The sequence below is a fragment of the Crotalus tigris genome, unplaced genomic scaffold (genome assembly GCF_016545835.1).
Source record: "Crotalus tigris isolate CLP2741 ecotype Arizona unplaced genomic scaffold, ASM1654583v1 scf7180000017666.379230911805:20528666, whole genome shotgun sequence".
NCBI lineage: Eukaryota > Metazoa > Chordata > Lepidosauria > Squamata > Viperidae > Crotalus > Crotalus tigris.
In genome coordinates, this window is record NW_024096552.1 from 3,824,309 (window position 1) to 3,838,124 (window position 13,816).

The window sequence follows — 13,816 nt, forward strand, 5'->3', positions numbered from 1 at the left end:
AATGGGATGGGAGACCACTAAGAAGCCCTTTAGAAGAGGCACCATGGAGGGAACCAATAGTAACTTCTCTTCTATTTTTATTGTCAAGAAAATGAGGGTTTACTGTTTATGGAGGTTCTCAGTCTTCCGGATCATGGTTGTCCCAAAGGAGCTTTTTCAAAAGGCAACTGGACTTTCTTGTTTTTCTTTGAAGACGTTTCACTTCTCATCCAAGAAGCTTCTTCAGCTCTGTCTGGATGGTGGTGTTGAAGGAAAAGTCTTCATGGTTCAGTCCAAGCTGGGAATAAACAACATGGTGACTGCTTTAGAAAGAAGGTTGCAGTTTATTGAAGAGGAGAGCCAGACAGAAAGATGGCTCTGGAAGAAATGAGAGTGAGCACATGTAGGGAGTGGGTTTTTATACCCTCTGGAACCTTTTGTTTGGAGTTCTTGTGGCATGAATTGGGGGGGGGCAGGGTTGGTTTCTGCTTTTAAAATCCTTTAGGGATTTTAAATATATTTTAATATATTCTGCCATTTAAATATTTCCAAGAATATTTCTTTCTCGGGGGATGGGGTGACTTTCCACAGTGGGGAATAGAAGGATTTAATATTCCTTGCAGACAGCTGGTCATTTGCATTCTTTTAGAGACTCGAATCGTTGAGGCCACTTGGAAATTTGTATCCTCAGGTTGACCTAAGTAGTGCAAATGGGTGTGGAGCCATCTTGGAACTGCTGAAAGGACTGTGTTGTGGATCTGTGCTTTCTGCAGGATATTTTCTGCCCTATATCCCTTCACTGAACACAGGAGCAGGCTGGTGGGGTTGAATCTGTGTTGTCTGCATCTCAAACTGAAGCGCAGATGGTCCTGTAGTCTGCAATGTTTTCTGAAAATCCATCCATACTCCCACATCATTCGAAGAGTGTTCATTCCAAAGTGCATAGCTAAATATCTATGGAGACAGATTGTCATCCAGGTCATGGTTGTCCCCGTTGTTCTCATCCAAGAAGCTTCTTCATTTCCGAAGAGGTGAGCTGAAGAAGCTTCTTGGATGAGAAGCGAAACGTCTTCAAGGAAAAAAAAAAAGAAAAGTCCAGTTGCCTCTTGAAAAAGCACCTTTGGGACAAGGTGAACTTGCTTTGTAGTAAAGAAACAAAAGTGAATTCGACAAGTTCGGAGCCTTCAACATCTAGGAATCTCTGAATATTGGCTAGTATTGAGCAATAATAAGAGAGGGCTGTGGATTTCTCACAACTCACTATAACAATCATCCTGAAACAAAACTCCCAAACTTAAGAACCAGTACCTGGAACCCCAAAAGTTGGGGACCACTGCCTTAAATCACACCAAGGGATGTGTTTGTAGAACGAACAGGACTGGAGGCTAAAACATAGAAGGAACAGTTGCTGGAATTGGGTATGTCTAGTAGTTTAATGAAGAGAAGGATGAGGGGGGACATGACAGCAGTCTTCCAATATCTCGGGCTGCCACAAAGAAGAGAGAGTCAAGCTATTTTCCAAGGCGCCTGAAGGCAGGACAAGAAGCAACGGATGGAAACTAATCAAGGAGAGAAGCAACCTAGAACTAAGGAGAAACTTCCTGACAGTTAGAACAATTAACCAGTGGAACAACCTGCTTCCAAAAGCTGTGAATGCTCCAACACTGGAAGTTTTTAAGAAGAGACTGGACAGCCATCTGTCCGAAATGGTATAGGGTTTCCTGCCCGAGCAAGGGGCTGGACTAGATGACCTCCAAGGTTCCTTCCAACTTTATTATTATTATTAAGATGCAATTCCTCCCTTGAGCCCTGGATTGCCCCGGGAAGCACAAAAGAGTTAAAGCCATAGAGCTATGCCTTCTAGAAAGGCCTCTAGAGGTCTCCCCATCCCATCAGGAGGACGACTCAGATCTGCGGCTAGGCCGCAGCGCCACCTGGAAAGGAGAAGCGTGGCAAAGGCTACAGCGCGGGTGGCTCGGAGCAAGAAAGAGCGCCGATTGCGGGGGGAAAAAAGGCAGCGGCTGTTCCCGCGGCAGAGGATCGCGTGTAAAGAAAGCGCAAGGGAAAGAAGGAAATGGGGGGGGGGGCAGCGGCGTGATTTCTGTATCCGTTCCACTCGTGCAGTGCGGGTCACCCTTGCTTTCCAGGTGCAGTTCCAAAACAGGATTCTTGTTTTTGCAAAAAACAAAAACTCACAACCCTATCATTTTGCCTGGATCTGGGATCTCGAATAGGCAGGGCTTGCCCTGATTCCTGTGATCCGATTATGGCTTTGGAAAGAGGCAGCTGGATCTTCTCAGTGACTGCCTACATCCTTGATCTTTTCCCCAGCCTATTGTTCATTGTTGCATCGATGAGATTCACAACGTGCTAAAGTACCAGAGTGGCAGCAGCTCTGTGGGTTTGGTGTTGCAAAGAGCAGATAACAGAGTTGGAAAGGATCTTGTAGGTCATCTAGTCCAGTGTTTCTCAACCTTTTTAATGTGACCCCCCCCAACCGGTCATAAGTCGAGGACTAAACCGGTCGTAGGTCGAGGACTACCCAACCGGTCGTAAGTCAAGGACTTTCCCTGCCCAGGAGTGCCGCATATGTGTGGTGCCGCCCCCTGCGCCAGCCGAGGCGTAGTTGGCAAGCGGCAGAGACAGAGCAGGCCGACCACTGGTTGGGCCACCAGCTGGCCCAGCCCAAGGGAAGTAAGGCACCCGCCGGAAAAGGGGAAAAAAATGGCGGACAGCCTTGCTTGGCGACCCCCGTGAAATGGTCGATCGACCCCAAATGGGGTCGCGACCCATAGGTTGAGAACTGCTGATCTAGTCAAACACTACCACCACCCCACCCAAGGAGGAGACCCTATACCATTTCTGACAGATGTCCGTCCAGTTTCTTCTTGAAAGCTTCCAGTGATAAAACTCCCTCAATGACGTTTGTGGTATCTTTTCCAAAACGTGTTATTGTCCCAAAGATGCTTTTTCACGAGGCAACTGGGCCTCAAAAAGCATCTTTGGGACAACTATAACCTGGATGACTGAGAATCTCCATAGACAAAATATGTTGTTGTTGTGGCACTCCATAAACAGTAGCCAGTTGCAAGTGACTGTAGATAAACTTAGGGTGCCAGTCACTTTTTCTCAGCCCTAGAAAATGGGCAATGGCAAACCACTTCTAAAAATCTTTGCCAAGAAACTTAAAAACTTATCTCTGAGAATCAGACAAAATTAAAGGGAAAAATCAACAACCAAAAAAGCCTATCGGCGCTCTAAACAATGTTTCTCAATCCTGAAATCTTTTAAATGTATGGACTTCATCTCCCAGAATTCCCCAAGTAGCACTGTTAGGGAGGAATTCTGGGAATTGGAGTCCACTCATCTTAAAAATTGCAGAGGTTGGGAAACATGCTGCTCTTTAAAGTCAAGCAAATGAGAGTTGGTAAAATATTGTCGCGTTGACATGGAAGCTGTTGTTGCATGTCTTTGCTCAATTTCTGAGATTGCTGGACAGGAATTTTGGAAATCCTGGCGGTGGCTGCCAAAAGAAGCCAATAAAACTGAATGGACCAGTTGTCCGATATCTGTAAGGGATGTCACTGTGTATCATATGTTGCTTTGCTAAAAACAAGTCCCAACTGAAAGATGGTCGCAATTATTTATTATAAATCAATATAAGAAATGGGTTCTGTGAGGGCATTTACTCACTGTAATATAGGAGAAGAATCCTGCTTGTTGTAACAATTGAGGCCTGCTTTCTAAGAACAATGGAAAAGCAAGGGATTTTATTACAAGGCTGAAAAATCCTCAGGATCTGATTGGCTGGCCAGTTTGGGGAAAGTAGGCAGACCTTTGTTAGTGCACCTGGGCTGAATTCCATTGTTAGCAAAAAGGGGCTTTTCCAGAGAAGCAGAGGTGGGAAATCCATTGTGAAAGGGGTGGAATGTTGAGATAAGGGGTGTGTGTGGCCTTGATGAAGGATGGAATGCTGGGATTTCTCATCTGGTTGTTTCCTTGAGATTAGATTATTAGGGTTGCCCTGGGGCTGGGCTTTGAGTACGATTGCAGGAGGCTTTGTCTGAACTGGAGGGAGGACGTGGGTTTGACCCTGGTCTTATCTGAAAGTGGAAAACAAAACCTAACCAACAAAATGGACATGCACCCTTCCCCACCATTGTCTTTCAAATATGACCAGAGTCGAACCCAGTCAAACCTCTCTGTGCTTAATTAGATCAAGCCCCAATTGATCCTTCTTGATCCAAAGCCCCCTGCAATCCCATCATGCCAAGAAAGCAGCCTCCCCACCTTATAATAAAATAAAACCTTTGCTTTCCATTGATTTGTTGTTGTTAATTGCGAAGTCATGTCCGACCCATCGCGACCCCATGGACAGCGTTCCTCCAGGTCTTCCTGTCTTCTACCATCTTCTGGAGTCCATTTAAGTTCAGGCCTACTGCTTCAGTGACTCCATCCAGCCATCTCATTCTCTGTCATCCCCTATTGCCCTCAATCTTTCCCAGCATTAGGCCCTTCTCCAGTGAGTCCTTCCTTCTCATTAGGTGGCCAAAGTATTTGAGTTTCAACTTCAGGATCTGGCCTTCTAAAGAGCAGTCGGGGTTGATCTCTTCTAGGACTGACCGGTTTGAACGCCTTGAAGTCCAAGGGACTCGCAGGAGTCTTCTCCAGCACCATAGTTCAAAGGCCTCAATTCTTTGGCGCTCATTTCCATTGATAGGAGTCCCTTTTTCTTGTTAACCAGGCACCCAAGAATCACTGTAATAAACAAACCTGATGGAACAGCATACCCTGGTGCAGAGGCCCCCAACCTTTTGGGCACCAGGGACCGGTTCTGTGGAGAAAGATTTTCCCATGGACGGGGGGTTGGGGATGCCTGTCCTGGTGGATTGCAGGTCCCTTCATGCTTCCCTCCCCCTCCCTCCTGCTTCCCCACTGTCAGGACACCAGAAGGAGCAACTAAACAGTGTTTTCCAAAGGGGCAGTGGTGGAGGGGGGGGGAATATCAGATTTAATTTAATTCAGAATAGAGCTTGAAGGCTCCTTGTAGGTCTTCTAGCCAAACCCCCTGCTCAAGGGGCAACCCTATCTAGGGGTAGGCAACCTTGGCTGTTTTATGACTGATGGACTTCAATTCCCAGAATTCCTGAGCCAGCATGGCTCAGCTTGGAAACCTGTCCCTTTCCCCTCAGCATGGCTGGCTCAGGAATTCTGGGAGTTGAAGTCCACGAGTCATAAAAGAGCCAAGATTGCCTACCCCTGCCTAGGCCTTCTTTTCTCTAGACTAGCCATAACCCAATCCTGTAACCGTTCTTATATGTTTTACTCTCCAGGCCCTTAATCATCTTAGTTGCTCTTCTTTGCACTCTTTCCAAAGTCTCAACCTCTTTTTTTGTAACGTGGTAACAAAAACTGGATGCAGGATTCCAGATGGGGCCTTACTAAGGCTTTATAAAGCAATACTAATACTTCACGCGATTTGGATTCCAGGCCTCTGTTTATACAAACAAGGATTGTATTAGCTTTTTTTGGCTGCCTTGAAGCTATGCAGCTGCGGCTGCGATGCATGCAGGTGCTCCGGCATGCCAGTACAAGTCAAAGCAGGCCACCAAGTGAAAAGAAGTAAAGGCAGCTGAGGCAAAACAGAGGTCCCACACCACCTTTTCTGACCAGGCATAAACTTTTGCAAGCCACAGCTGAAGCTTGTCAAAGAGAGAACCAAACTAGGAGAAATTTTCTAACAGCGAGAACAATTCATCAATGGACTAGCTTGCCTCCTGGGATGGTGGCTGTTCTGCCCCTGGAGGTTTTCAAAAATAGAATGGACAACCATTTGACTGAGATGGTATAAGAGTCCTGTCTTGAGCCTGGCGTTGGAGTAGAACAGAGGTCCCCAACCTTTTGGGCACCAGGGACCAGTTTCGTGGAAAGAGGTTTTTCTGTGGACCTGAGGATGTGTAGTTTTGTGTGCTGCCTACATGCCACGGATGGGGCTTTGCTTGTTTGTGCGGACTGGTTGCTAGCATGCCGACTGGAAGACCTCCAAGGTCTCTTTCAGTACTGTATGATTCTATTAGATGTGTGGAATATTTAGATGTGTGGAACTTTCTAGAAATTGAAGTCCAGACATCTCAAAGTTGAGAAACACCAACTTAGACTGATGTAGGATTTACACAGAGTTTGTGGGGAAAGAATTGGAAGACAGGCCGGTTATGCAGATGCAGGTTATATTTGAGACAGATTGCCCTTATAAATTAACTCCTAATTTTTAATAACATTTGTTAATCTGAAAAAGTCCAATGAGTCTCTGGATTCTTTTTGCTAACCATAGACCCACCTGCCTCTCCCCTTATAAGATCCACTAGGGGTAACACAGGGCAGAGGAGTTTGGCAAACACCCAAAAGCACAGCAAAAAGCCATAGGCTGGCTGACCTTGAAGTCCTGAACCTGGAGCCCTGGGTGACCCTGGAGCAAGCAGAAAGCCCTCCTATCCTGCAGGAGTCAGTAGAGAGAAATAATGAAAGAAGTCCCTCAGAAAACAAACAGAAAAGGTGTGAGAATTTCATTTGCTGGCTATTGAAGGAAGTCAAGGTATTGATGGAGCAGATACCAGTAGAGAAGATACACTGAACTCTGTAGAAAATGAAGATTAGGTAGGTAGGTAGGTAGATAGATACGAGATGAAATAGACAATACAGATCAGGATGACAGATATCAGATAGACCAGTGGTTCTCAACCTTTTTAATGCCGCGACCCCCAACCGGTCGTAAGTCGAGGACTACTCAACCGGTCGTAAGTCGAGGACTACTCAACTGGTGCAGCACCGTTTGCAGAATGGGACTTTTGGCGGGCTCAGCAGGGCAGAGACAGCCTGGACAATTCCTATTGGCTTTTGAAAGCCAATAGAATTAGACTCTATGCAAGAGAGTCTATTCTATTGGCTTTCAAACGCCAATAGAATAAAAGGGAGTAGCACAGCTAAGGGGGAAAAAAATGGCAGACTGCATTGTTTGGCGACTCCCGTGCAATGGTCGTTCGACCCCAAATGGGGTCCCGACCCACAGGTTGAGAACCACTGAGATAGACAGACAGACAGAGAGAGATGAAATAGATTACAGATCAAGATGACAGATATCTGATAGATAGATAGATAGATAGATAGATAGATAGATAGATAGATAGATAGATAGATAGGGTGATGTGATGTCACTTTTTATAATCCCGTTGCATAGCAATGGAAATTCTGGCACCAATTGCTGTACCAATTTTCCATTGCAGCCCCTACCCTACGAGACACAAATCCTGTGCTTAACTTCTCCAATTTAACTCCTTGCAAGATGATGACCAGTTTTGAGTAAGAATGGCACCGGGCATGAACATAGTAAGGCAAGGAGATCTGGTTAATTTATAATTTGAAAAAAAGCAATAATCGCCTTTTTGGAATTCCCAGACTATCAGCCATTCTAGAGGTGCCCTGTATTTGCAGAGCAAGTACACGTCAAATGTGGATGCTTTGAACTTTACCATTTGCTATATTTGAGGTTTATTAGTTTCTGTATTGGGTTTCATTACTGTTAACCATGTCATCATGAGTTGGGCTGCCATATACATATTCTTAATAAATAAAAATGCATACATTCATATTTATATCCTCCTTTATGATATGTAGAAATAAACCAAGACAGCAAACATATCTAATACAGATCCTAGCTCATATTCTCTGCCCAGCACGGCAGTTCCTCTTGACTCTCTGAAAGGAAATGACTGTGCTGGACCAGAGAAAGGAAGCTCAGATCTCCTTCCACATGTCTGATACTAAAAGGAATCATGCAAGAAATCAAATGATTAATTTCTCAGCTGGGTTCCCAATGAGAGATGAGAAGCAAGGTTCAAGATTCCTCTACACACATCAAATTTTGACTCATGTGGAATTTCTTGTGTGCGATAAGGGAGGAATTCCGTGTGAAACACTGTCCACAATCTGGGCATTTGAATGGTTTCTCCCCTGTGTGTAACCTTACATGATTGATAAGGTTAGACCTAATGCTAAAATCTTTTCCACAATCCGGACACTCATAAGGTTTCTCTCCTGTGTGAGTCCTCCAGTGTATCACCAAGTCGTAATTCCGGTAGAAACATTTCCCACACTCGACACACTCATATGGTTTTTCTCCTGTGTGAATTCTCTGGTGTTTCATCAGGTACGAATTCTGACTGAAACTTTTCCCACACTCGAGACATTCATACAGTTTCTCTCCCGTGTGAGTTCTCTGGTGTTTCACCCGGTTGGAATTATGACTGAAACATTTCCCACAATACATACACTCATATGGTTTCTCTCCTGTGTGAGTCCTCTGGTGTAACATCAGGTGAGAATTCTGACTGAAACTTTTTCCACAATCCGGACACTCGTACAGTTTCTCTCCTGTGTGAGTCCTCTGGTGTATCACCAAGTCAGAATTTCGAGTGAAACCTTTCCCACACTCGACACACTCATATGGTTTTTCTCCTGTGTGAGACCTCTGGTGTATCACCAGGGCGGAATTCCAACAGAAACTTTTACCACAATCCAGACACTGAAATGGTTTCTCCCCTGTATGCGTCTTCTGGTGCTTCACCAGTTCAGACTTCCAACTGAAATTTTTCCCACACACTTGACACTCATATACTTTTTCCCCTGTATGATTTCTCTGGTGTACCACTAGGTAGGAATTCCTAGAGAAACCTTTCCCACAATCAGGACACTCATATGGTTTTTCTCCTGTGTGAATTCTCTGGTGTTCCACCAAGTGTGAATTCCGACTGAAACTTTTCCCACAATCCAGGCACTGATACGGTTTTTCTCCCATGTGAGTCTTCTGGTGTTTCACCAAGTCAGAATTCCAACTGAAACCTTTCTCACAATCTGGACATTCATATGGTTTATCTCCTGTGTGGGTCCTCCGATGTTTCAGAAGGTTGGAATTATAACTGAAACTTTTCCCACAATCAGGACAATCAAAGGGTTTCTCTCCTGTATGAGTTCTCTGGTGGACAAGCCGGCTGGAATTCTGCTTGAAAGTTTTCCCACAATCAGCGCACTCATATAGTTTTTCTCCTGTATGAGTTCTATGGTGTTTCACCAGGTTGCAGTTCTGACTGAAACTTTTTCCACAATACAGACACTTATATGGTTTCTCTCCCGTGTGAGTTCTCTGGTGTATCACCAGCTTGGAATTATGCTGGAAACTTTTCCCACAATACAGACACTCATATGGTTTATCTCCAGGGTGAGTCCTCTTGTGTCTCACCAGATTGGTTTGCATGCTAAATCTTTTGCCACAATGAGAGCACTAGTAGAGTTTCTCTTCGATCTGAGTCCTTCCATGAATCATGAGAGACCTGTTCTTAGTAAAGCTTTTGCCATACTTCAAGCATTTGTATTGCTTTTGTAGGGGTGGATCCACTTGTGCATAATTATGATGTAATTTGCAATCTGTGTTTTTCCCACAATAGGCAGTCTGTGCGGTTTTTCCAACACTGATATTCTTGGATTCTTGGAGGCCAAAAATATTTCTGATCTCTTAGCTGGTGGTTCTTTGATTCAAGCCATTCTTTCTTTCCTCAAAGGCTTTCATTAATGCCTGCCCATTTTGGCTATCCAAAGTACCCTTTCCTTCCCACTGACTTCCATGTATTTCCCACTTGTTCTTTCTTTGGAAATTATCTCCTTTGACTTCTCATGTAATGTTTCCTTGAGTTGCACAGTCTTTTTTTCCAGCTCAAAACTCTGCCCTTGTTATTCTCTCCCTTGTTTCTCATTTGCTGAGAAAGGAGCAGAGTTTTTACACTTTCCGAAGGAAGTGGAAAATAAATTTGATTGATGCCTTGTTTTGCATTTTAATGCTGCTTCTCATTCTCTGTTGTTCAGAGTGTTCTTCTTGGCATCCTCTTTGTCTGTAAGATTCATATTAATGGGTTAGTTTTATTGTTGTTTAAAGAATGGCTGCAGAACATGTGAAAGCAGCAAAAAAAACCTTTATATTACCATGAAAAAAAGAAACACCAAAATTCTAGTTTAACTTCTAATATTAATTATGATTCATTTGGCATATAGAAGACTAGCACGATCCAAGTTCAAATATTGACTCAATCATAAGATTCTTTTTTCAATCAATCAATCAATCCATCCATCCATCAGAATAGAGCTGGAAGGGACCTTGGAGGTCTTCTAGTCCAGCCCACTGCTCAATCAGGAGCAGGTAAATCATTACAGAGTTAAGTTTTTGGGTTGGGTAAATCACTCATACATGCACACATAGGCCCACAGAAATTAAAAAAGAAAACCTATGAATTTATGTATGTAAATAATATATATATTTCAGTGTGCAAAATGTCCCAGAAGTACATTCGCTCAATTTTTTTTATTTAATTTAAAAAGAGGGGACTAACTGATGAAATAGTGCCCAAATCCTATGCAAGATTTAAACCGTTCATTTTGCCTCGCTTGCCAGGAAAACATGTCAAATAAAATCACGAATCAAATGTCACGTGAAGGATGAAACGGGCGGTGAAGAAATGTCAAATAGAAATAAAGATTTTTTAAAAAAATCTCCCAAATCTGCCAGCAGAAAATCACAGGCAGCAGCTTTAAATCGTGCAACCCCGGAGCAATAAAATTTGGGGAGAGAAAGATTATGCAGCAGTGGCAGCAGCCTACATGTTTCGGCCTCGTTGCTTCGCTGCTCGACTTGTTCCCGGCTTCTCCTCCGACCTGCCCTCCACTCACCTTCCAGGAGCCGCTTCCACCGTGGAAATAACACCAGAGCCTCCACCGACGCCATCTCCCTCCCTTGGGTGAGTCGGAAGAGGAAGTTCCTCTTTCATTCGCCTCTTCCCCACGTCCTCTCTAGTAATACTCTCTATCGTTTCAATACTCTCTATCGTTTCAACTCGTTCCAGCGCAGTCTATTCCCCTCCCCTAGAATAGTTCGGCTGCCGCTATACCTTACCTGCTTTCCAGGCGTGAGTGTTGCTTCTTTGTAGAGCGCCATCTAGCGACAGAAGGCGAGAAAACCACGCTCGTCCGTTTGCAAGACGTTCTCATGGATTCCGGGCTTCCTTCTGTGCCATCGAGTCGTATTCAACTCCCACCGAGCCACATCCATAGCTTTTCTCCCTGAGGATCTATCCCACAGCTTTTCGTTTGCAAAGAAGCGGCAACCAAACCAAAGGAAATCGTGTGCCAATAGGAAGTGGGAAAATGCACCTCCCTTTGTTCAAGCCGCTTTTCCCTCTGGAGAGGTGGAGTACAAGATAACTCGAAATTTGCCTCTGCAGTTTAGGGAAGGTGAAAGACTGAAGCTTGATCTCTTGTGTCTTATATGATTTTATTTTCTTTTACTTCCATGTTTAGCTAACAAGCACCATATTTCCTACTGGTGCCCCACCCCTGCTAAGCAATGGAAATTTGGGCGCCAATTGCTGTCACAACTGAATAACTACCTATATTTCTTTTCCAAGCTCAGGAGAGGGCTGGAAGAGTCATTTCCCCCCTTCTGGACAGTTGGCATCCTGGCCAGCTTCATACCTTCAACAGCAGTTTGCTGTGCATAAGAAAATCATGACAGGTTTTCCTGGCAGAGGATTTCAAGGCATTGCTACAGAGTAAGACCTTTTCTAAGCACAGCTGAAGAGGGCAATGAAAGGTTGGCAGCCTGGAATTTCAACTCGCCCCGATTGCAGGTCTGATTTTTGCCACCTGGAGAAAGGGCTGTGCAGGAGAAAGACACTTGGGCCCTTCTCGGTCTGGGTTCAGTCTAGGGCACAGCAACAAAATGGCACTGGTTGCAATTCTCATGGACTTTTGGAGGCCTTGGGATAGAGGGATACGACCATTTTGTTCCTCCTAGACCTCTAATCAAGTTTCAATACCATCGACCATGACATCCTTCTGGACTGGTTTTGGGGACTGGAAATGGGAGACATTTCACAGCCGGTTCAGTTGGTGCGGGGAGGAGAAGAGGGGCTGAATCTTGGCCCCCGCCATTTGGGATGCCCCGGCACAAAAGCCTTTTGCTGCTGCTTTTTAAAATCTACATGAAACCGCTAGGGGAGGCCATCCATTCTATGATACCCAATTATATACAGGTAGTCTCGGGCTGAAAACATTTCCTTTAGCGACCATTTGAAGTTACAACAGCACTGCATAAAGCAGGGGTGTCAAACTCAATTTCATTGAGGGCCGCATTAGCATTGCGGTTGCCCTGGGGAGGGGTGGCCAAGGTGAGTGCGGCCTACTGGGTGGGCATGGAGTGGGTGTGGCCTACTGGGTGGGCATGGCCAGCTCTACATCGTTCGCGTCAAGGGGGCCTGTGGGGGCCTGGGCAGAGTGGGGCAGATCTGAGGGTCTCTGGCAGAAGGGGTGGGACCGGGGCAAGCGCCAAGGCATGGTCCATTTCTTCATTCCTCACAAAGGGTGACACCTCCCCAGCATGCACCCAGGGGGTGGGGCCGACGCGGCAGGGCCTTTGTTCCTCGCTGTTTCCAGACGGCCTTGTGGAGCTAAGACTGAATGTGTTTCAGCACAGATGGCCACCATAAAATTGTACATTGGCTCCCGGCCGGCCTGGGCCAAGGCAGCAGGGGCCATTCCCTCACTGTTTCCAGGATGGCTTCGCGGGCCACATGAAACCACTTCACGGGCCGCATCCGGCCCCCGAGCCTTGTGTTTGACATGTCTGGCATAAAGTGACATGACCATTTTTTGCACTTGCAACCATTGCAGCATTCCCCCTTGTCACGTGATCAAAATTGAGACACTTGGCAATTGACTCGTATTTGTGACAGTTTCAGTGTCCTGGGGTCATGTGATCACCAGTGTCGACTGAGGGTGCACAACCTGGAAGTCCTCCTGGACTCAGGGTGCCTGTTTGAAGAGGCCATGACTGAGGGAGGGGCTTGGCAGATTCATCTGGTGTGCTAATTGTGCTCTTTCCTGGACCAGGAAGGCCTTGCACAATGGGTCACTCAAGCCTTGGGCACCTCCTGTTTGGATCACTGCACTGGACCACTCAGAAACTTTTTTTTATTGCTGTTTTATCTCTACATAAAATACGAAGAGAAGTAGAAATGGGAAATTAGGGAAAGGGAAAAGAGAAAAGAAAATGTAAGGTACAAGGGAAAAAAGAAAAAAAACAGTGTTGACCTCTCACTCTTTTTAGCACAGTACAAGATAAAAACACTCCAGCCGCAACTTTTTGCTTTTACGCAATAGTATATAACCAGCCATTTCTATAACGACAAATCTATCTAATCGATAAAACCAAAGCCAGTTTCATTTTCTTTTTCATCACAAACATAAAATCCAGAGGTGATCTCCAAATGAAAAGCATACTTAAGTATATTCTCCTCTTTGAATAAAATGATCAATTTAACCATTTCTGCTATATCTTCCTTGCTGTGGAAATTATATATAATTCTATTTGCACCTAATAATCTTTGTGAACTATCACCATTTATATTAACAAGGTTCGCTGTATTCTAAATACAACAACAACAATAATAATAGAGTTGGAAGGTACCTTGGAGGTCATCTAGTCCAACTCCCTGCTCAGGCAGGAAACCCTATACGATTTCGGACAGATGGCTGTCCAGTCTCTTCTTAAAGACTTCCAGTGTTGGAGCATTCACCGCTTCTGGAGGCTGGTTGTTCCACTGGTTAATTGTTCTAACTGTCAGGAAATTTCTCTTCAGTTCCAGGTTGCTTCTCTCTCTGGTTAGTTTCCATCCATTGCTTCTTGTACTGCCTTCAGGTGCTCTGGAGAATAGCTTTCTTTCAGATTCTTTCTCCTTAC

General features: G+C 44.9%; 1 protein-coding gene across 1 annotated transcript; it reads right to left on the minus strand.

Annotated features, from left to right (window-relative positions):
- Nucleotides 1-7,493: 7,493 nt before the first annotated feature.
- Nucleotides 7,494-12,152, minus strand: LOC120305112 (zinc finger protein 252-like). The gene is made up of 2 exons (XM_039336529.1): nucleotides 10,750-12,152; nucleotides 7,494-9,917 (listed from the first exon to the last, which is right to left on the minus strand). The coding sequence occupies exon 2, from the start codon at nucleotides 9,284-9,286 to the stop codon at nucleotides 7,871-7,873; it is 1,416 nt and encodes a 471-aa protein (XP_039192463.1). The 5' UTR covers nucleotides 9,287-9,917; nucleotides 10,750-12,152; the 3' UTR covers nucleotides 7,494-7,870.
- Between the last annotated feature and the right edge of the window lie 1,664 nt (nucleotides 12,153-13,816).

Bases quoted from the DNA above. Each gene is read 5' to 3' on its own strand.
- LOC120305112 (XM_039336529.1), bottom strand. From the start codon at position 9,286: ATGCAAACCAATCTGGTGAGACACAAGAGGACTCACCCTGGAGATAAA.